The sequence below is a fragment of the Rutidosis leptorrhynchoides genome, chromosome 6, assembly GCF_046630445.1.
Source record: "Rutidosis leptorrhynchoides isolate AG116_Rl617_1_P2 chromosome 6, CSIRO_AGI_Rlap_v1, whole genome shotgun sequence".
Classification (NCBI taxonomy): domain Eukaryota; kingdom Viridiplantae; phylum Streptophyta; class Magnoliopsida; order Asterales; family Asteraceae; genus Rutidosis; species Rutidosis leptorrhynchoides.
The window spans coordinates 385,485,611-385,509,613 of NC_092338.1; the positions used below are offsets into that span (position 1 = coordinate 385,485,611).

General features: G+C 33.5%; 1 protein-coding gene and 1 pseudogene across 1 annotated transcript; one reads left to right on the forward strand and one right to left on the reverse strand.

Moving 5' to 3' along the window:
* Positions 1-7,003: 7,003 nt before the first annotated feature.
* LOC139856121 (short-chain dehydrogenase TIC 32, chloroplastic-like) lies at positions 7,004-12,045 on the forward strand. The gene is made up of 6 exons (XM_071845357.1): positions 7,004-7,142; positions 10,463-10,694; positions 10,789-10,868; positions 10,959-11,110; positions 11,210-11,290; positions 11,575-12,045. The coding sequence occupies exons 1-6, from the start codon at positions 7,031-7,033 to the stop codon at positions 11,869-11,871; spliced, it is 954 nt and encodes a 317-aa protein (XP_071701458.1). The 5' UTR covers positions 7,004-7,030; the 3' UTR covers positions 11,872-12,045.
* Positions 12,046-12,206: 161 nt separating this feature from the next.
* Positions 12,207-24,003, reverse strand: part of LOC139851904 (aquaporin PIP1-2-like) — a 53,374-nt pseudogene continuing 41,577 nt past the window's right edge.

Genomic DNA, 24,003 nt, shown 5'->3' on the forward strand with positions numbered 1-24,003 from the left:
TAACTATATTCAAAACGGGGCTTTTTTTAAAAAAAAAAAAGTTATATATATGTAGATAGTGATCGTTCAACTCGAAACAACTTTACGAACAAAACGCAACTAACTATATTCCAAACAGAGCTTCTTTTAGAAAAAAACATTTTTCGCTCAATATTAGTTTCATGAAAGACGTTAAAATGTTCCATCACAATACGCGAGCCATTAAATATATTAGGTACCAAACAACATATATCCAAATATAACCGCATCAACGCGCGATCGAATTTTTCTAGTTCAAATCAATGATTACCTAATATTTGTAGTTGAAGATATGAAAAAGAATAAAATACCGCATCAAATATTTAATGACCAAAAATTCTATCACCAAAAATATAACAAAATTATATTATTCCCTTTTACTTTATGATTCTTACCCTCAAATATTTATTAAATACCAAAAACTATATTACCAAAATTATACGAAAAATTATATTGGTAGTCTTGTTTATCATCAAAATTATATTATTTCCTTTTACTTTATATTTATCCATACTATTATTAATATTTGTAATCGTGTTTATCTTTACTAGAGTATATTTAGGAAGGTAATTACACAAGACGCAGATCTCCATCACTCATATAGATATAGTACTAACAAAAATATATTGTGTATCTTACCTTAGTAACATACTACGTATAACATAACATAACATGTATAAAAATAGCATGAAACCGACTAAAATATTACATCACTATAAAGAGAAGTTACACAATTTATACAACACGCGATACATAAAACGTATTCCGGAGTAATAAAATAAATGTAGTAATGAAATATTGACTATTGTTATAAAATATCTAGATTGGATGTTAATTTTATTATTATTATATTTCTTGCATAGTAATATTTTATACTATAAATAGACATGTATGGTAGCCATTTAATGTGTACCATTTCTCTTGAAATATCAATATCAATATTTCTTCTCTCTTTCTTCTCTCTTTTTTCTCTCTTTGTTCTTATAACCATTAAAGGTAGTTATAAGCCTACTGAATTATAACACGTTATCAGCACGAAGTGCTCCGTATAATCAAGAGATCATTCGGTCAGCAACTATTCCTGTTTACTTTTGGCTTAAAATTTTTATCACGTAAATGAAGAGCTTTATCAGTAATGTGGAAAAGGGGTGATGTCCCCATATGGCCAATCTTTTTCCACACCTACCCCCATTTTCTCTTTCACCTTCTCATCTGTAGAATATAGTACTCGTATTATCCAAAATCCTTATTGAAAAATCAAGCATCTAACCTTCATTGTTCTCATCTTACATCTTAATTTAAAGCTATCCATATCCATATAGAAATTAATGAAAAAAAAAAAGTAAACAGGCCCTAAGTACCCAAACAATTGATCTACCCAAAATCTCTCTAGCGACCTCATATTTTCTACCAAAACTTGTCGCTGTTTCTTCATTCAATGGACACTCAGCACGAAGAGCTTAGTGTAATCAAAGGATATCTCAAACGATTACGAGTCACTGATCAAGGTATGAAATTATTAATAATTTTCAGACTCGAATATATCAAACTTTGGACTACTAACATTTTGAACTACTAATTTTTATTAAGTTCTTAGTGTATTTGTATTGTTCTTATTATATGGTTGGCTCTGCCACCTAAATTATATATGGTCGACACTGTCGCCTAACTATCTTTTATGTTTACTAACTTTTATTAACTTCACTAACATTTATATTTATGTTATTTAAGTTATATATGGTCGGTTATACCACCTGAATTATATTTATGTAATCTAACTTTTATTAACTTCACTAACATTTATATTTATGTTATTTAAGTTATATATGGTCGGTTATACCGCCTGAATTATATTTTTCTGTAATCTAACTCTTATTAACTTCACTAACATTTATATTTATGTTAATAAGACCTCATGATTGTACGCAACACGTCATTTGACAACACGGTACTTTATGTACGCAACACGTCATTTGACAACACGGTACCATGGGTCGGGATTAATTCCGATCAATACGAATACGATGGGGTCTTTATGTGTTATCTAACATTTATGGATTATATATTATATGTAAAAAAAATCTTATGTATGTACAAAATAAAATCTCATGTATGTACAAAACAAAAGATATCTTGTAGGATTTTGTTTCAAGTATGTACAAAACAAAATCAAAATAAAATCTCATGTATGTACAAAACAAAAAGTAGTTTGTATTTTTATTAAAAGTACATCTTAAAAGTTAAAATAAGAAAAAAAAAAGGAATGGTAAAATGGAGTAGCTTTTTTTGTCAAAAAATGAAGTATTGAAAATGAAGTGGTCTCCTTCTATAATTAAAAAAAATATACTTTCATCAAATGAATTATTTTGTGGCCGACAATTCCAAACACGAGTCAGTGTTTAGTTTATCAAGAATATCTCTTGCTTTGGTGAAAGGTCACGATCACGATATCGGGTGTTGTGAAAGAATTAAAAAATTGGTCAAGTGTTTTTTTTTTTAACTAGAAAATGCTTAATGATACAAGGAGTTAATATATATTAACAATTGATGATGATGGTGACAAAAAGTGGGAGCATCGATTAGATTAGTATAGTGGAAGAAAAAGATGATAATAAAGAAAGAATTGTGGAGTTGATTGATCCCATTTGATTAATTGTCCAGCCACCGAATTCCTTTCCATTCTCCACTTGCTATCTAACAAATGTTAAACCAAGTTTTTTTTTTAAACAAAAAGTTTTTTATATATTTATAATTTACGGGTAACGTAAAAAAAAAAAGTTAAAAAAAAAAAAAATCCGCGGGTACGGGTGATGGATCCAATGGATCCGCATTCACGACCCGCGGGTGCTATCCCTAATTGTGACAAGTACAAATCAACTAAAAGTTTAAAAGATAAATGCTCTTATAGGGACCAAATGTTCACAATAATTGCCTAAGCTAGATATGAAACAAATAGTTCATCAAGAAAAATATGCATCTAAAGCTTCTACTGAAAATTAATGTGCAAGGTACAACATATAACTATATGGTCAAATTCATTTGAGCCTTCGGAGTCACAAGTATATGATGTATATATATTACTCAATTAACAAAATAGTAAATCGAAATTAATTCATATGAATAGTAAAATGAAATTAATTAATTTACTATTCACATAAAAAGCGCATCGCATATGATAAAAAGCGAATATGATGAAAAGCGCAGCGCATATAATGAAAAGCACATATGGTGATTTATGAAAAAAAAAACACATATGGTGATTAATGGAAAGCACATATGGTGATTTATGAAAAAAAAACACATATGGTGATTAATGGAAAGCACATATGGTGATTAATGAAAAGTATATATTGTGAAAAAGAATCACAAATGTTTCTTGAAAGAATTCAAGGTAAGATATATGAACCAATTCATCCATCATGTGAACCATTTTGATATTTCATGGTTCTAATAGACGCATCTAGCGGATGGTCTCATATTTGTACGTTATCAAGCCGTAATATGGCATTTGCAAAGTTTCTTGCACAAATTATTAAATTGAGAACACATTATTCTGATTACACCATTAAAAGGATGAGACTTGATAATACTGGTGAGTTAACATCTCAAGCATTTAATGATCATTATATATCTACAGGGATTGTTGTTGAACATCCAGTTGCTCATGTGCATACACAAAATTGGTTTAGCTGAATCAATAGATAAACGCTTGCAGCTAATAACTAGACAATTGATAATGAGTACAAAACTCTCAATATTTATATGTGGACATGTAAATTTACATGCTGCGACATTAATTCGCATTATACCATGTGGAAGTCATAAATATTTTCACTTACTACTTGATTTTGGCCAAGAGCCAAATATTTTCCACCTTAGAACATTGGTTGTGCAGTGCATGTTCCAATTGTATCACCACAACACAATAAAATGGTTTTTCAAAGAAAGACGGTAATATATTTTGGATATAAAACATCTTCAATCATAAGATATATTGAACCCATGATGGGTGATGTTTTTACAGCACGTTTTTGCTAATTGTCATTTTAATGAAAAATTATTCCCTAGATTAGGGGGAGGAATGAAAAATAAATAAAATGATATTTCATGGTGTGAACATCAATTAAGGTATATTGAACTCGCACAAAAGAATGTGAAACAAAAGTTCAAAAATAATGCATATGCAAGAACTTGCAAATTAATTACTTTATGCATTTACAGATATATAAAAAAAAGTGACTAAATCATATATACCAGCTATAAATGCTCCAGCTCGAACTGAAATTCCAAAAGCTGGCAATAATGTCACTGTTGAGTATTTGCCACGCATCAAACGTGGAAGATCAATTGGTTCTGAAGATAAAAATCCTCGAAAAAGAAAATCAGCTGATAATGAGGTAAAAGAAAGTGTTCAAGAAGAACCACAAATCAATATTCCTTCTGCAGAGGATATTGATAAATGTAAATACTAAAATTGCGATAAATTATGCAATATTATGGAACCGAAATGAAATTAAAATCTCTATGAGATATTTTCATAAAATGTTACAATGACATCATGAATAAAGATGATGATCTGGAACTAAAATCTGTCATTGAATATACAAAATAGACATGATTGAGCTCAATGGAAAGGAGCAATACGAGCTAAATTAGAATCGCTCGATAAAAGAAAAGTTTTCGGATCAATCGTTATCACTTTTAAAGATGTGAAACGTATGGGATACAAATGAATTTTTATCCGAAAAGAAATGTGCAAATGAAGTTACAAGGCAAAACTAGACTTGTAACTCAATATTTTCCACAAAGACCATAAATGAATTAGGAGGAAAACTTATCCTCCTGTAATGGATACAATTACTTATTAGATACTTAATCAACCTGGTAGTTATTTAAATGCATCTCATGAATGTTGTTACTACTTATCTGTATGGATCACTTAATAGTGATATATATAAATATACCTAAAGGGTTAAGGTATCATAAGCATCTAATGTAAAACCCAAGGGAATATATTCTATTAAATCACAAAGATTTCTAAATGGGTTTATACAAACGGGACGTATGTGGTATAACCGATTAAATGACTACTTGATAAATAAAAAAAAAGGTATACATATAAACTTATTTTGCACGTATGTTTTATAAAAACAATGTTCGGATATGTGATCGTAATTGTTTATGCCAATGTTCTTACCATCATATGAACAAATAAAGAGATCTATGAAATCATTCAACTTCTAAAGAATTATTTTGAAATAAAAAATCTTGAAAAAATCAAGTATTACCTTGGATTGCAAATTGAGCATATGCCTAATGGTCTACTTGTACATCAAACAACTTATACTGAAAAGATTTTAAAACATTTTTTTTTTAAATAAAACCAATTGGTTGTTAGATCACTCAATATTGACACTGATTCATTTCATCCCCGTGAAGATCATGAAGATATTAACGGATCAGAAGTTCCATATATTAGTGCAATTGGGACTGTTATGTATCTTAAAAATTGTACAAGACCTGACATTTCTTTTGCAGTTAATTTGTTGACAAGGTTCAACTCAGCCCTTACAAAAAGACATTGGAATGGGACAAACACATATTTTGATACCCTTGAGAAACTGCTGATTTAAAATTATTTTATTCTAACGTTTCAAAACAAGATTTGGTTGATTATGTATATGCAGGTCATTCATCAAATCCTCATAAAGATAAATCTCAAACTCGATATGTATTCCTAAATGGAGGTACCACAAAATCATGGCGTTCTTAAAACAAACACTTGTTGCAACATCATCAAATCATGACGAAGTGATTGCATTATATGAAACTACTCGAAAATGTGTTTGGTTGAGATCAATGACACAAATCATTATTGATTCTTGTGGACTAGAACGCTATAAAAGACTAACAACTATCTTCACCAACAACTATATATGAAGATAATGCAGCTTGCATAATACAAATGAAAGAAGAGTATCAAAAGTGACTGAACAAAATATAAATACTAACGAGGCGCCAAAGCCATAGACGGTCTTAACGGTCATAAGTTTGATGGAAAAGAATGGTATGTTGGTAAGGCTCAGAAAAGACTACAAGGGAATAGGAATTGAAACAAGGGTTTTGAGCAAACCATGAAGGAGACTGTAGACAAATCACAAGGGCTAAACTTGTACATAAAAAATTTAGATGATACAGTTTCAGATGAAAACCTCAGATTCTTCTCATATACTCAAGATCTCGTAAAAGACAACCAGATTAAAATGAGATAAGTTCAATCAACAACTCTGCTGATCTTTATACCAAAGCACTGCCAACTGCTATTTTCAGAACACACGTTCATAATATTGGCATGAGGCATGTTCAGAAGATGTAACAACTCAGGCGTTGCCTACTTGAGGGGGAGTCAACTCTATGCTGCACTCTTTTTCCCTTAGCTAAAGTTTTATCCCAATGGGTTTTCTTTAGCAAGATTTTTAACGAGGCAGTACTAGTTATTCCCTAATAAAATTGTCATCCAAGGGGGAGTGTTATAAAATATCTAGATTGGATGTTAATTTTATTATTATTATATTTCTTGCATAGTAATATTTTATACTATAAATAGACATGTATGGTAGCCATTTAATGTGTATCATTTCTCTTGAAATATCAATATCAATATTTCTTCTCTCTTTCTTCTCTCTTTTTTCTCTCTTTGTTCTTATAACCATTAAAGGTAGTTATAAGCCTACTGAATTATAACAACTATAAACATATAAAAAGTAAGTAAAAGTTCAAGGGGTAAAGATGGATAAATAGTCTCTCTTTTTTTTTTTTTTTTTTTTTTTAGAATATTCAATATTTATTATACACAATGAATTTTCCATATTTTCAACCGGAAGTTTTTTCTTCAAATTCCAATACCAGTCATCAAGTATAAAAACAAGAAAACGTGTCAAAAAGTTTAATCGTCATCGTCTGCTGAAAAATTTTCAAGATTCATAAAATCAAATAAAATAAAAAATAAAAAATGACGTGGATATTTTCAATAATGAAAGGAGCATCAGGTTATTCAGCAAATTCAAGAGCAGAAGATGTTACTAATGGAATCGATGCAACTGGTCTTACCGCCATTGTTACTGGTAAATCATAAATTTATTATTTACGGAGTAATATTTGATCCATAGATCTATCTATCGTCTTTATGTTTCTGTTTTTGCTTACATCAATGTCAAAATAGTTGACTCCATAGTCAAATTGTTGACGTTGTACTGCGATCATGGTATTCACCTTTTATCCCCCCATTATTAATCAAAATCGGTATTGCTGATGTTATTGATGATGTTATTGTTATTATTACTAGAAAAAATTTGACCGCGCGTTGCTGCGGTTGTATTCGGCGCGCGGTCGAATTTGGATATATCTTGTTTGGTACCTAATATATCTAATAAGTTGGGTTGTTTGTTGGACGTGTATGTATATGTATGTAATTTAGCCCGAAATATTTAATTTTTTTAACGATATCCGTTTCGCGTATAGTTAGTAACGTTGTGTTCGTAAAATTAATTCGAGTTGAAAGGTGGTCTCGGAAAAATTTAACTCGCACTGAGCGTGAATATAGGGCCCGTTATTTAGTGTTTTTTTAACGATGTCCGTTTCGCATATAGTTAGTCCCGTTGAGTTCGTGAGATTTTTTCGAGTTGAACGGTGGCTTTGGAAAAATTTAACTCGCACCGAGTGAGAAGATGGGGCCCGTTATAAATTTGGGTGGAGTAAGTTTTTTTTATTTTAATAAAATTATACATTTACATTTTTTACCCTGAAAAAGTTTGAAGTTGAGGGGGCGTTGTGTAAATTGTGCGAAAGTTGGGGGATATTTGTAGTGTGAACGCAAAATGAAAACGACATAGCGTTTGAACTGAAACGACCAAAATCTTCATGTAATTTAGCAGTGTTGTAAAAAACGGAAAAAACGGGGGTGTAGACGGATTTTGGAGTGCCCCGTCCCGTTTATACATAAAACGTTTGAAAAACGGAAATCGGCCAAAAAACGGTCAAAAGACGGTCAAACACGGTCCGAGACGGGAAAAAACGGGTTTTTCTTATTTTTTTCAAGTTTTTTTTTTTTTTTTTTTTTAAATATTAAACGTTGTGCTATTACTTAGGGTTTCTTTTTTTATGTTTGAAATGTTGAAGTATTTAAACATGTGTGAAATGCTTATGTTTGGAATAATGTAATGTACAATATATATATAATATATAACATTTTTATTTAAAAGTCAACGTTAGTCAACATCCGTCTCGACCCCGTCTCGACCGTCTCGACCCTTTTAGGACCCGACCGTCTCGACCCCGTCTCGCGTCTTTTGCAACCTTGTAATTTAGTATTGAAACGACCAAAATCTTCATGTAATTTAGTATATAGGGGTAATTATTATTATTATTATTACTAATATATAAATAACTAGTCCGGACCGGCTCGCGCGTTGCAGCGGGGGCTTTCGGCCTGCGTATTCATATTTAACGTAGCGTTGTGTATTTACAGAGGGGAACATGACCCATGTGTTAAGCGCCGTTTTAGATGTCGTTGTGTTAAGCGTTTTTTAAAAAGTATCCGCTTCAGACGTAGTTAGTTTTGTTTTGTTCAATAAATTTTTTCAAGTGTAACGGTGTTGTCGGAAAAATTTAACTCCCGGTGAACAGAAAGATACGGGCTATCGTTGTGTTTAGCGTTTTTTAAAAAGTGTCTGTTTCGAACGTTTTCGTTTTGTTCATAAAATTATTTCGAGTCTGACGCTGCCGTAGAAAAAATTTAACTCGTGGCGAGCGGGAAGATACGGGTTGTCGTTTTGTTTAGCGTTTTTTTGAAAAGTGTCCGTTTCGCGTATAGTTAGTCCTGTTGGGTTCATTAGATTTTTTGAGTTGAATGGTGGTATCTGAAAAATTTAACTCGCACCGAGCGAGAAGATATGGCCCGTTATAAATTCGGGTGAAATTAGTTTCTTTTATTTTAATAAAATTATATATTTACACTCTGTACCCCTGAAAAAGTGTGAACTTGAGGGGCCGTTCTGTAAATGTAGTCGAAGTTGAGAGACCGTTTTTAATGTGAACGCAAGCTCAAAACGACAATCCGATATAATTGAAACTACAATATCGGCCACCACTTTTAGTATGTAAGGGTTAATATATTCTTATTACTCGTATATATTACATTGTAATTGTAATTATGATAACAAGTTAAGGAGCCCGCGCTTCGCAGCGGAACTTCAAAGCAAGTCCTAATGGAAAACCAAGTGTTTGAAAAAGAAAAAACAATGTGTATGAAAGGTGGCTTAAACATTTAGCGTTATTTAAAAGGTATCCGTTTTGTGAGTAGTTAGTTGCATTGTGTTCGTAAAATTATTTCGAGTTCAACGATATTGTTGGAAAAATTTAACTCGCGACGTTGGGAGGTTATTTTAAAAAGTGGATGTTGGTAATATAATAATGTTGGGAATAGTGAATTCATAAAAGGCATCCGTTTTGTGAGTAGTTAGTTGCGTTGTGTTCGTAAAATTATTTCGAGTTCAACGGTATTGTTGTAAAAATTTAACTCACGACGTTGGGAGGTTATTTTGAAAAAGTGGATGTTGGTAATATCATAATGTTGGGAATAGTGAATTCATAGTTTCGAGGGCCGATTTGTATTTTGATCAAAGTTGGGGGTTATTTTGGAAAAATGAATTTTAGTAATAAAATAATGTTATGAATAGTAAAATTATACTTTCTATTGAATATATATATATATATATATATATATATATATTTTATTTATTATATTATATTATATCATATTATATTATATTGTAATATCAAAGATCTTCTGCAACTATAGCGTGTTTTTTATTTTAAAGGTCATGTTCAATAAGCTAAAAGAGTTCCTTGTAAATGAAAATTTTGCATATATCTATATAAGAATTAGGTTAATAAAACTGCAAAAAAAAAAAAAAAAAAAAAAAAAAAAAAACAAAATTAATATTTTAAAATAGGAAAATGCTATTTTACATGTATGTTTTGATTGTACAATCTAAATAACCACCTCTTTCTATGGAAAAAACTACTCACTAACTTACAAATTACAATTATCTTTGTATTAGAAATTTTCATAATGACAACCCTAAGCATTTTCCTTTAAAATATTACTACGATTTCCACGAAAAGCTAGTCGAATATTCACTATTTACTTACAAATAAATGAACCATAAAATATATTGTTGGGTTATATTTAGGCCCTCAAGGTTTTTGGCCCTGTGCAAGTGATGTTGAGATCCTTTTGGGTAAAGGAAAACAGTACTTTCAGCAAAGTATTTATGCTAATTCGAAAAACTAATTTGTAATATTAGTTTTGATGCTAGCAATTGCTATGTTTCACTTTGGTATATACCATATTATTCTAATCTTACAGTACGCGTGATTTTAGGAGCGACAAGTGGTATTGGCTTGGAAACAGCCCGTGTTCTTGCTTTACGCGGGGTACATGTGATAATGGCAGTTAGAAATGTCGAAGTTGGTCAAAAAGTCAAAGCAAGCATTTGTGAAAAGATCCCGAATTCAAGACTTGATGTAATGGAGTTAGATCTTAGCTCACAAGCTTCTGTACGACAGTTCGCATCTGATTACATTTCAAAGGACCTTCCTTTAAACATCCTCATGTATGTATATATTAACAATTTAATCAAATTTTAAATCTTCAACATTTTTGAAAGTTGGATTATATACTAATTTCATCTTTTTTGTGTGCAAAAGTCTTAATGCTGGGATCATGTCTCCTCCATTCACTCTTTCAAAAGATAATATTGAACTACAATTTGCGACTAACCATCTCGGTATGTTTTATTTATATTAAAAGCTATACAGAAACATGATTTGAACGTAATTTTATAGAAAAAAAAAATATATTAAAATTGTTTTTGTAGGTCATTTCCTTTTGACAAATTTATTGTTGGACACCATTAAAAAGACTTCAGCTAAAAGCCCAAAAGAGGGAAGAATAGTTATCGTTTCATCCGAGCTTCATAAGATGTCATATAGCGAAGGAATTAGGTTTGATAAGATCAATGATGAAAAAAGCTACGTTACTATATTATTATGCAAATTCAATTGTAGGACAAAAGATTGACAGATGAAATGTAATTTAACTATTATAACCTTTTCATTTATCAATTTCAGCTACAGTGCTTTTTATGCATATGGGCAGTCAAAGCTTGCAAATGCATTGCACGCTAAGGAGCTTGCACAGCGTCTCAAGGTGATCATTTGGCAATTTTTAACCATTTACTTATGAGTGTGTCAATTTGGGTCGGTCTCTTTTTATTTGAAAACGGGTCAACTAACAAAAAGACTGCATTTTGACTTGACCCTGTGTTGACCCATTACCCAAGTCATCCAACCTACTCACCCATTAACCTCTAGTCATTTTCATTAGATGGGAACAAGATTATATAACTACATATGATCACCTGAGAAAAAAGTTTAATTCTTTGTTATATTTTGGTCTAGTAAAAGAATTTTCTGTTACAATTCTTGAAATAGGCTGAACGTGCGAATGTGACTGTGAATTCATTACACCCGGGAGTTATCGGGACCAATCTTACGCGTTACCAAGGGACGATCGCTTCTGCTTTTAGCCGAATACTTTCAACTTTCACGAAGAACATTCAACAAGGAGCTGCAACTTCATGTTATGTAGCATTGCATCCACAAGTGAAGGGCGTTAGTGGCGAGTATTTTGCAGATTGTAACATATCAAAAGCAAGTAAATTTGTGGATGATGATTTGGCCAAGAAATTGTGGGACATCAGTTTGGAATATTTGACTTTGTCAAAGTAATCAGGTGGTAAACCTTTACTACTATGTTGAGCATTCGTATAGTCTTTATTTTGTTAGTTTGTTGGCCTTTTTGGATCATACTGTCAGTAATACTCGGTCTTTGAAACAAGGAACGTTGGTCGTTTGGTACTTTATGTGATTATATACGCAAAATTTGATTAGTGAATACTTAGATAAGACTTTTTATAGTTGTGTTATTCTGAAAATACAGTGGTACAAGTTATTTATTTTGAAAAGATTATTAACAAAACTTAAGAGAACAAACCCATAATTAACAATTAACAACAGAACAAGAAAATTCACATGCCATAATTAACAAAGGAAACAAATTGAATTCAAGCTCTGGTCTTGAAAGGAATGGCTCTGATGACTATCATATGGTACATAGCAGCAAGTGCAGCCCCAATAAATGGACCAACCCAGAAGATCCACCGCAAATATAACAAAAAATCAATCATTATTAACATTTTGTTGTGGGATTAATGAGATCAATGTTTGACTTAAAAAGTCAAAATTGGATCGTACGTGGTCATCCCAAGCATGGGCCTTGTTGTAGATGATTGCAGCTCCAAGACTTCTTGCAGGGTTGATTCCAGTTCCTGTGATGGGGATAGTCGCCAAATGGACCAAGAAAACCGCAAATTCTATCGGCAGAGGAGCCAAAATCTACATAAAACATTCAAATTCAGTATAAAATTTGGAACTTCAATCTAAAGTTTTGAACTTTCAATACATACAGGGACATGGGAATCTCTGGCGCTTCTTTTGGCATCGGTGGCTGAGAAGATGGTGTAAACGAGTACAAAAGTGCCAACGATTTCTGCACCGAGGGCTGAACCCTTGGTGTAACCGTGGGCTACAACATTGGCTCCACCACCTGAGGTGGTGAATTGGGCATCACCCTGGAACCCCTTGACCACACCAGCACCACAGATGGCTCCTAGGCACTGCATCACTATGTAGAACAATGCCCTGGTCAATGACAGTTTTCTTGCTAATAGCAAACCGAATGTCACAGCTGGGTTGATAATACTTAAAACCATTTAAGAATCAAACATAGCGGAAGCATATATATTACCATTTAAGACATGTTAAATCTTTAACCATTTTATAGTTAAATCTCAAATAGGATCAAGTTGTGAAATATATTTACAAACTACAAGTAAGAAAAGAGATTATACCTACTCCAAGCTAGGTAATTGATAGTGAAGATGATGATGAAGAATGGAACTCCAAAAGATGAATTCTCAAGTTGTAATACCCCAAACTATAACACCAACACCCTTGCTTTTGGTTAGGATTTGTTTTACACTTGAAATGAACTTGCAAAATCATGTTGAGAACCCCTTTTTGGCTCTCAAAAGCCCACGGCCAGCAGCAGCAAAAGGAGAGAGTATTTTTATTTTTATTTTTTGCAATCTTGATATGTGTTTATGCATGTGTGTTGTGTCTCCAAGAGGTCTTGGTACATATGCCTCTTGATAATGGAAGTAAGAGCACAGGGAGTCGTTCGGTGTTAAATCTCAGTGTTAAATTTAACACTGGATTTAACACTGAGGCCAAAACAGGTAAAATGGTTCAGTGTTAAATCTCAGTGTTAAATCATTATTTATTTATTTTTTCTTTTTTCTTATTGATTATTTAGTTAGTTATTATTAATTAATTTAAAAAAAAATCATTTATTTTTTAATTTATGTAACTAACTAACATATAAAATGTATAAAATAAATAAAACAATAATTATGTTAGTTTAACAAAAATATATAAACCAAAATTTTAACCCAACTTGTTTAAATAAATTGGCCTATTTTTAAAAAAAATTTGGCCACACTTTTTAGCCCAATTTTAGCCTATGTTTTAACCTAAAATACTCTTATCTTATCATCATCTTCATTCAAGCTTCCACCTGCAAAAACAAGAACCAAAATAAAAAAGAAGGAAAAAATAAAGAAGAAGAAGAAAGAAAAAAAAAATTAACATTGAGGCTGCACCACCGTCGCCTGGCTAACAGTGACACCCGACGCCGAATTTTAACGGCGATTTAACGGCGGGCCGGAGTGGGGATTCCCACCGTCGCCACCGTTAAATCCCTTTAACGGTGAAAAAAAGCTTCGACTCCTGATGCTCTAACCACACAAATGGCTAGTCAAATGGTATGTTTACTTCACTTCCAATGCCACTCACAAGTTTATAAAATAGTTTTTATAAAACTCGACATATTTTATAAACTTCCTTTTATAAAATTGTTTTTACAAAATCTAATTTTATAAAACATATTTTATAAACTTCCATTTTATAAATTATGTATACTTTATTTTATAAAACCAATTTTATAAAATGTAACATAACTTAATTAATTATTTAACCCATAAATAATTAAATCCTCATCATATAAATTATTCCATAATTTATATATACATATCAAGTGTAATTATTTTAGAAACCTTTTTCTTAAAATTCAAGTGTCGCGTATTTTAATCAACGATCCAATCGCTAAGATCAAATACGAATAAGGTGTCGGTAAGCTTGTTATTGGGTATGACCCGACTTGGATCAAAACATATTAGCCACATTAATTTAATATGTCTCTCGGGCATACGAAATACCTTCAATCTCCCACTTGCAAGAGAAACATAAGAAACTAATGCAAGAGATGGATACCACCTAACGACCGTCCATCACCCACGATATGTTATGACTTTGTGCCATTCAATAACATCATCCCTTTCGAGTTCCCATCTCGAATATGAATAGGTGAATCTTTCATTATATCCTTTCGTCCTAGATGTCATGCTAAATCCAAGAGATACAGAGTGATCACTCTCTTCAAGATTTAACTTCATCAGGCCTTAGACATCTGACTCTCAACGAATAAGAGGGACAAATTCCATCTTGACTACATACGTCCTAGATATATACTTTGTATCATACCCGAGCTCTTCCTTGTAAACCACCATATTTTAGAAAGCAAAGGAAAGAATCAAGGCACGATACTTGGTGAATATCTGAACCCAATATGTATCTCAGGTCAGAGGATACAATGATAATCGCCTTTACTCAAGATTACATGTGATCAACCACAAAGGCTCCATTCAACAAATCTTGAGAGCGGGTCTTCCAATATTTGTATCCCACAAATATCTATGAACCTTGGTAGCAACCTTGCCCCACATTCAGCCCGTGAATGTATACCAATCCAAGTTCATAATAGTCTAGACCTCACACTTGTTCCCACAAATGTAATCGACTACGAAATTTAGAATAATAGTTTATTCATGGATAAAATATGCAAAATAGGAACTTGACTCAAAATAAATTAACACCATAATTATATTAATGAGTTCGAACCACTTCGTTCCGTTACAATACATAAAACAGATCATAACCAATCACTAGAATATCGAAGCCCTAATGCACAAACATGTCCTTCATGTTTTGCTCCATGTAAGAGCTTCGTGAGTGGATCCGCTATATTAAGATCTGTGTGAACTTTGTGAATACATATCTTTTCCTTTTCAACCTCATCCTTTATGTAGTTGAATCTCCTCTCAATGTGACGGGTCTTTTGGTGAGCACGAGGTTCCTTGATTTGAGCAATCGCACCCTCATTGTCACAAAAGATCTCAAGAGGGTCCTGAATGGAAGGGACTACTCCTAAGTCGTCGATGAATTTCTTCATCCATGCAGCTTCCTGAGCTGCCAATGAGGTGGCAATGTACTCTGACTCTGTAGTGGATAATGCAACAACATCCTGTTTTGAACTCTTCTAAGAGACCGCACCTCCATTTAACATGAAGACATAACCGGATTGTGATCGAGAATCATCTCGATCAGTTTGGAAACTTGCGTCCACGTAACTTTTTACAGCGAGTTCCTCCTCACCAAACCTGTATATAAGAAACATATCTTTAGTCCTCCTAAGGTATTTCAATATATTTTTAACTGCAATCTAATGACTGTTTCCAGGGTTATTCTGGTATCTACTTGTCAAGCTAAGAGTGCATGACACATCCGGTCTAGTACATATCATTGCATACATGATTGACCCAATAGCAGACGCGTACGAGACTTTCTTCATTCCCTCTTGTTCATCTTTCGTGGTAGGGCACTGAGATGAACTGAGAAGCGTCCCTCTTTGAATAGGTACCAAACCTCTCTTAGAGTTCTCCATCTTGAACCTTTTCAATGTATGCACTTTGATTCAAACCTTTTAATTTCTTGGATCTATCTCTGTAGATCCTAATCCCCAAAATGTATTGTGCTTCTTCAAGATCCTTAATGGAGAAGCAGCTTTTTAGCCAAGTTTTAACACCTTGCATCGTCGGGATGTCATTTCTAAATAATAATATATCATCCACATATAATACAAGGAACATGATAGTGCTCCCACTAGCTTTCTTGTATACACAAGCTTCATCACCATTTTTAATGAAACCAAATTTCTTGGCCTCCTCATTAAAACGATGATTCCACATTCTATAGGCTTGTTTCAATCCGTAGATTGACTTCTTTAACTTACATACTTTGTTAGGATATTTCGGATCAACAAAACCTTCAGGCTGAACCATATAGACTTCTTCCTCAAGATATCCATTTAGGAAAGCGGTCTTGACATCCATTTGTCATATCTCATAATCATAATGAGCAGCAATGGCAAATAATATCCTGATAGACTTTAGCATTGCCACAGGTGAAAAAGTTTCATCATAGTCAATCCCTTGAGTTTGAGTGAAACCTTTTGCTATAAGTCTAGCTTTATATGTATTCAAGTTTCCATGCATGTCGGTTTTCATCTTGAAAATCTATTTACAATCAACTAATCTAGAGTTAGTTGGTTGTAAAACAATTCCCAAACTTGGTCGTCATACATGGATTGCATCTCAGCGTTCATGGCTTCAAGCCATTTATCTTTATCAGCCCGTGATAAAACATCTTGATAGTTGGTTGGTTCATCCAAATCAACCACATAGCAATAATCCATGAGAAATCCATATCTCTCAGGAGGATTACTAATCCTATCAGATCTACGAACGTTTTGTATACTTTGATCATCCATTTGATCATTCTCAACATTTTCATGTTGAGTGCTAGTGTCAACCAATTGTGTATCATCTACTTGATCTTGAACCTCTTCAAGATCTATCTTCCTTTCACTATTACCTTCCATTAGGAACTTAGTTTCAAGGAATTCCGCCTTCCATGCAATAAATACATTTTGCTCGGATGGATCATAGAAATATTATCATATATCATCCTTGGGATATCCTATGAAAATACACTTCATGGATCGAGCATTCAGCTTATTAGCAACAAAGCGCTTAGGATAAGCTTCACATCCCCATACCTTTAAGTATGATAGAGATGGAGGTTTTCCAAACCACATCTCATGAGGTGTTCGTTCCACTTTCTTGGTTGGGGCCATATTTAGAATACGAGCAGCGGAGTGATGTTATGGCTAAGGGGTATAAAATACTATTAAATTTTAGCAGGAAATACTATTAAATACGATACAATTTTACACAAGATATTTATTTATTTATTGAATGGATATACTTAAACCTTGCTACAACACTTATAGGCAGTGTATCTAATCGTACAGTAGTGTAGTTTTTAGTAAGTCCGGTTCGTTCCACAGGGAATCTTTTTCACAAAGCTTAACGCTATATTAGTTTTATTTTATAAAAATACAAATATGTATATAAGTAATATTATTATTATAAAGGGGGGGGGGGTTTACCGTTTAATGACCGGTTTGTCGATTTTAAAAACTTTAGTTGCAGTTAAAACAAAATGTAAAATATTAAATAAATAAAAGACTTAATTTAAAGCGTAAAGTAAATAACGATAATGAAATTACGATAAATAAAAGTGCGATAAAATAAACTTGCGATAATTAAAAAGTACGATAATTAAAAGTGCAATTAAATACAATAACAATAAATAAAAGTGCGATAATTAGAAGTGCAATTAAATATAAAATAAAGGAAATTAAATATGAAATAAAAGAATTATGCTTATTTAAACTTCCGTAATCATGATGTTTGACGTGTTTATTTTAGTTTTATGCCCATGGGTTAATTGTCCTTTGTCCTGGATTATTTAATATGTCCGTCTAGTTTTTGTCCATAACAGTCCATCAGTCATAAATATAAAGTGCGAGTGTCCTCGTCAAATTATCCTTATACCCGAAGTCAAATATTCCAACTAATTGGGGACTTAAACTGTAACAAGGTTTTATTACTTTATTTAATAATTACACCAGGATGTCTACTGAGTGTAACCCAAGGTTTTAATACTTTGTTATCAATTATGCCAAGTGTCCTTGTACATAATTTCGCCTCTGTTTTAATAATTCTAGTGGCTATTAATCCATTCCCGTGTCTGGTTAAATGAACGATTATTCGTACATATAAATACCCCGCCCATCGTATCCGATTGAGTGTATATGGTTATTTATAGGGACGTCCAATTGTAAATCTTTATATTAAAATTAACAAATTATCATTTAGTTAAACAAATATAAAGCCCATTAATAGCCCATAGTCTAATTTTCACAAGTGTCGTTCTTTTGTCCAAACCCCAATTATGGTACAAAGCCTAATTACCCAATTTTAGTAATTAGCCCAACATCATGATTACTTCGTTTTAAATAAGCATAATGATAACTTAGCTACGAGACATTAAATTAAAAAGGTTGAACATAACTTACAATGATTAAAAATAGCGTAGCGTTACACGGACATAATTTTGACTTACACCCTTACAACATTCGCTAACATACCCTTATTATTATGATTTAAAATTAAAATTAATATATATATATATATATATATATATTACGTATATATTGAGAGAGAGATAGATTAATGATTTTTAAAAATGATCAGAATTCGTTGGGTTTTATAGGGATTTTCGAATTTGGCTACTCCGCAACTCGCGGCATTTTTGCTCTTCAAACTCCGCGAGTCGCGGAGTTTGAAATTCCAGCTCACTCCATTTTGGCTCCTTTCTTGCCGACGGATTTTTATATAAATATAATATATATATAATTTATATAATTAATTATATATTATATTATATTTATATACATAGTTAACTCGTAATTTTTAGTCTGTTGCGTCGATCGTTGAGAGTTTACTCATGTCCCGGTTCCGGATTTTCGAACGTCCTTGCGTACAATTTAATATCTTGTACTTTGCGTTTTGAATCTTGTACTCTTGTAATTTTGAGACGTTTCTTATCAATAATTGGAACCTCTTTGATTGTATTTTGTACTTTTGAGCTTTTTGGTCGTTTGCGTCTTCAATTTGTCGAATCTGTCTTTTGTCTTCACCTTTTATTATTTAAACGAATATCACTTTTAAATAGAACAATTGCAACTAAAAGCTTATCTTTCTTGAGGAATAATGCTATGAAATATATGTTCGTTTTTCGCATTATCACGGAGCATAGACATAAACCCTAAAATGATAGAGGTAACGAGCTTCTAGCCATCATAGATCGAACCATATCCATTGGGGTTCGGTTCCTCCTTTCGGATACTCCATTAAGCTGGGGTGTCCCGGGTGGAGTAAGTTGCGAGATAATCCCACAACTTTTAAGCTGATCCTGGAAAGCATCGCTTAGGCATTCACCTCCTCTATCGGTACGAAGTACCTTGATTGTTTTGTTGAGTTGATTTTGTACTTCATTTTGATATTCTTTGAATGTTTCAAAAGTTTCGTCCTTGTGTCTCAACAAGTAGACATATCAGAAACGACTGAAGTCATCAATGAAACTAACGAAGTATCTTTCACCATTCCTAGTCATGGGCTTAAATGGTCCACATACATCCGAATGTATTAATCACAATAAGTCTTTAGCCCTTTCATAGGTCCCTTTGAAAGGTGCTTTAGTCATTTTGCCTTGTAAACAAGATTCACATACATCAAACGAGTCAAGCTCATTTGATTTCAAAAGACCATTCTTTTGAAGTGTATGCATTCGATTTTTGTTTATGTGACCAAGGCGTCAATGCCATAAGTAGGAATCATTCAAATCTCTTTTGAGTTTCTTGGTGTTTGCATGGAATATTGAGCTATTATATGATGTGTCATCATGAACCAATTCATAAATACCATTCAAAGCGAAGCCTTAAAATAGAACACATTATCTAAAGAAACATGGATATCATCATTAATAAAATTAAGATTAAAACCAAATTGTCTTAAACGGGATACAGAAATAATGTTTCGAGTCAAATCAGGTGCATACAAAACACTTTTCAAAATAAGCTCCAAACCAGTTTGTAGCTTCAAAATAAAGTCTCCTTGAGCTTCTACGTGCACATTTGCACCATTTCCCATGAAGAGACTTGTTGTTCCCGCATCTTGTTTACTTCTTTTGAACCCCTGCAAAGAATTGAAAATATGAGTTCCACATCCTGTATCTAATACCCATGTATTAGAAGAAGTAATACTAAGCTCAACGTATACCATATATACATTACCCGAGGTTTGTCTGCATCCCTCTTTTCTTTCAACTCCTTCAGGTAGATCGGGCAGTTGCATTTCTAGTGACCCATCTCACCGCAACCAAAGCACGGATCTTCCTTGGGGTTTTCTTGACCGACAATCTTTTGCTTCTTGTTTTTGTTGGTTGGGGTAACCAGCTTCCCCTTTCCCTTGCCCTTGCCATGGTAGGCGGGTCCTTTCTTCTTGGCCATATTTGGCTTAGAAGTGGAATTGTTCTTAGACCTGCCTTCATTGATCATAAGCACGGGTGAAGCCCTTTTACCCATGCTTGATTCGGCCGTCCTAAGCATGGCATGCAATTCACCAATGCTCTTATCCCAACCATTCATGCTGTAATTCAACACAAATGTGTCAAACCTTTTTGACAAAGAGTTGAGGATAAGGTCTGTGGCTAATTCATTAGACACGTTACAGTTTAGACGGTGCAATCGATTAATGAGGCTTTTCGTCTTAAGGACATAAGATGAAACGGATTGGGAGTCGTCCATACGACATGCATGAAGCGCTCGAACCGTTTCAAAGCGCTCAACACGAGCTTGTTGAAGGAATATCTCCTTCAATTGCGTGATCATGTCATATGCACTATGATGCTCAAAGTTCTTTTGGAGTTCGGGGATCATAGTCCCAAGCATAAGGCAAGCGACTTGCACTGAATCGGCGCAATACTTTTCCCAATATGCCATACCTTCGACATCATCCTCCTCGGGTTGGTCGGGAATGAGGTCTTCCAACACATACACTTTATCCTCAAGTTTGAGGACAATCCTAAGATTGCGGTACCAATCCATAAAGTTCGTATGGTTGAATTTTTCCTTTTCGAGGATGGACCTCAATGATAGGTTATTAAAGTTGATTGGTGCGTTTTAAACGTTTTTGTTATTGACGGCCATCTACAAAATTTAACAAAGTTTGTTTAAGTATCAATTTTAATTTAACAATCAATACCCTTTTAAATCCAATTGATATATTAAATTTTAGAATCCAACGGTAAACCAAATATCGGTTAGGTGACCTTTATCCCGTTATTTGATTTAGCTAGGTAGTCATTTATATGACAATTGCAATCCCTTTGCAACTTCTAAGGTATGGGATCATGCAATCCTTTTGCATGGCACATTTATCCCATCAATGCCTATTTGTTTCTCATGCTTTGGTGACCCTAAGTTCATGATTCCCAAATCAAGTCGTCCTACTTGTGTAAACGTGTAAACTTAACATACAAGTGGTTAGGTGACCTTTATCCCACAAGCATGCGAAATTCACCTTAATCATATTAGTTTGCTTATAACGGTTAGGTGACCTTTATCCCATTATGAGTTCCCTAATATGTCTAAGTGTCACACAAAAGGATGACCTTTATCATCATTTCTAGTTTAAGAAAACTTAAAAGGTTAACGCCATCGTTATAAGCAAACTAAAATGATGAAAACTTATAATCCCTTTTATAAACTAGGTTAACAAGTTTAACGCCATCCTTTTGTGTGACACTTAGACATATTAGGGAACTCATAATGGGATAAAGGTCACCTAACCGTTATAAGCAAACTAATATGATTAAGGTGAATTTTGCATGCTTGTGGGATAAAGGTCACCTAACCACTTGTATGTTAAGTTTACACGTTTACACAAGTAGGACGACTTGATTTGGGAATCATGAACTTAGGGTCATCAAAGCATGAGAAACAAATAGGCGTTGATGGGATAAATATGTCATGCAAAAGGATTGCATGATCCCATACCTTAGAAGTTGCAAAGGGATTGCAATTGTCATATAAATGACTACCTAGCTAAATCAAATAACGGGATAAAGGTCACCTAACCAAAATTTGGTTTACCGTTGGATTCTAAAATTTAATATATCAATTGAATTTAAAAGGGTATTGATTGTTAAATTAAAATTGATACTTAAACAAACTTTGTTAAATTTTATAGATGGTCGCCAATAACAACAACGTTCAAAATGCACCAATCAACTTTAATAACCTATCATTGAGGTCCATCCTCGAAAAGGAAAAACTCAACCATACGAACTTTATGGATTGGTACCGCAATCTTAGGATTGTCCTCAAACTTGAGGATAAAGCGTTTGTGTTGGAAGACCCCATTCCCGACCAACCCGAGGAGGATGATGCCGAAGGTATGACATATTGGGAAAAGTATTGCGCCGATTCGGTGCAAGTCGCTTGCCTTATGCTTGGGACTATGATCCCCGAACTCCAAAAGGACTTTGAGCATCATAGTTCATATGACATGATCACGCAATTGAAGGAGATGTTCCTTCAACAAGCTAGTGTTGAGCGTTTTGAAACGGTTCAAGTTCTTCATGCATGTCGTATGGACGACTCCCAATCCGTTTCATCTTATGTCCTTAAGATGAAAAGCCTCATTGATCGATTGCACCGTCTAAACTGTAACGTGTCTAATGAATTAGCCACGGACCTTATCCTCAACTCTTTGTCAAAAAGTTTTGACACATTCATGTTGAATTACAACATGAATGGTTGGGATAAGGGCATTGGCGAATTGCATGCCATGCTTAGGACGGCCGAATCAAGCATGGGTAAAAGGGCTTCACCCGTGCTTATGATCAATGAAGGCGGGTCTAAGAACAATTCCACTTCTAAGCCCAAGGTGGCCAAGAAGAAAGGACCTGCCTACCATGGCAAGGGCAAGGGAAAGGGAAAGGGGAAGATGGTTACCCCAATCAACAAAAACAATAAGAAAAAGGTTGCCGGTCAAGCAAACCCCAAGGAAGATCCATGCTTTGGTTGCAGTGAGATGGGTCACTGAAAACGCATCTGCCCGATCTACCCGAAAGAGTTGAAAGAAAAGAGGGATGCAGGGCAAACCTCGGGTAATGTATATATGGTATACGTTGAGCTTAGTATTACTTCTTCTAATACATGGGTATTAGATACAGGATGTGGAACTCATATTTGCAATTCTTTGCAGGGGTTCAAAAGAAGTAAACAAGATGCGGGAACAACAAGTGTCTTCATGGGAAATGGTGCAAAGATGCACGTAGAAGCTCAAGGAGACTTTATTTTGAAGCTACAAACTGGTTTAGAGCTTATTTTGAAAAATGTTTTGTTTGCACCTGATTTGACTCGAAACATTATTTTTGTATCCCGTTTAAGACAATTTGGTTTTTTTCATGACCCGTCCTAATCCATCTGGACGAATACATTACATTTGGTTACATCGCGAGGTACTTGACCTCTATATGATACATTTTACAAACATTGCATTCGTTTTTAAAAGACAAACTTTCATTTCATCGAAAGTTGACGGCATGCATACCATTTCATAATATATCCAACTATAATTGACTTAGTAATAATCTTGATGAACTCGACGACTCGGATGCAACGTCTTTTGAAATATTTCATGAATGACTCCAAGTAATATCTCTAAAATGAGCAAATGCACAGCGGAAGATTTCTTTCATACCTGAGAATAAACATGCTTTAAAGTGTCAACCAAAAGGTTGGTGATTTCATAAGTTTATAGTAAACAATAAAAATTCATCATTTTGATAGACCACAAGATTCAAAAACAGTACACCTATCTCGTGTATGAAACCATTTTCATAAATCTTAGTAACCGTACACATATCTCG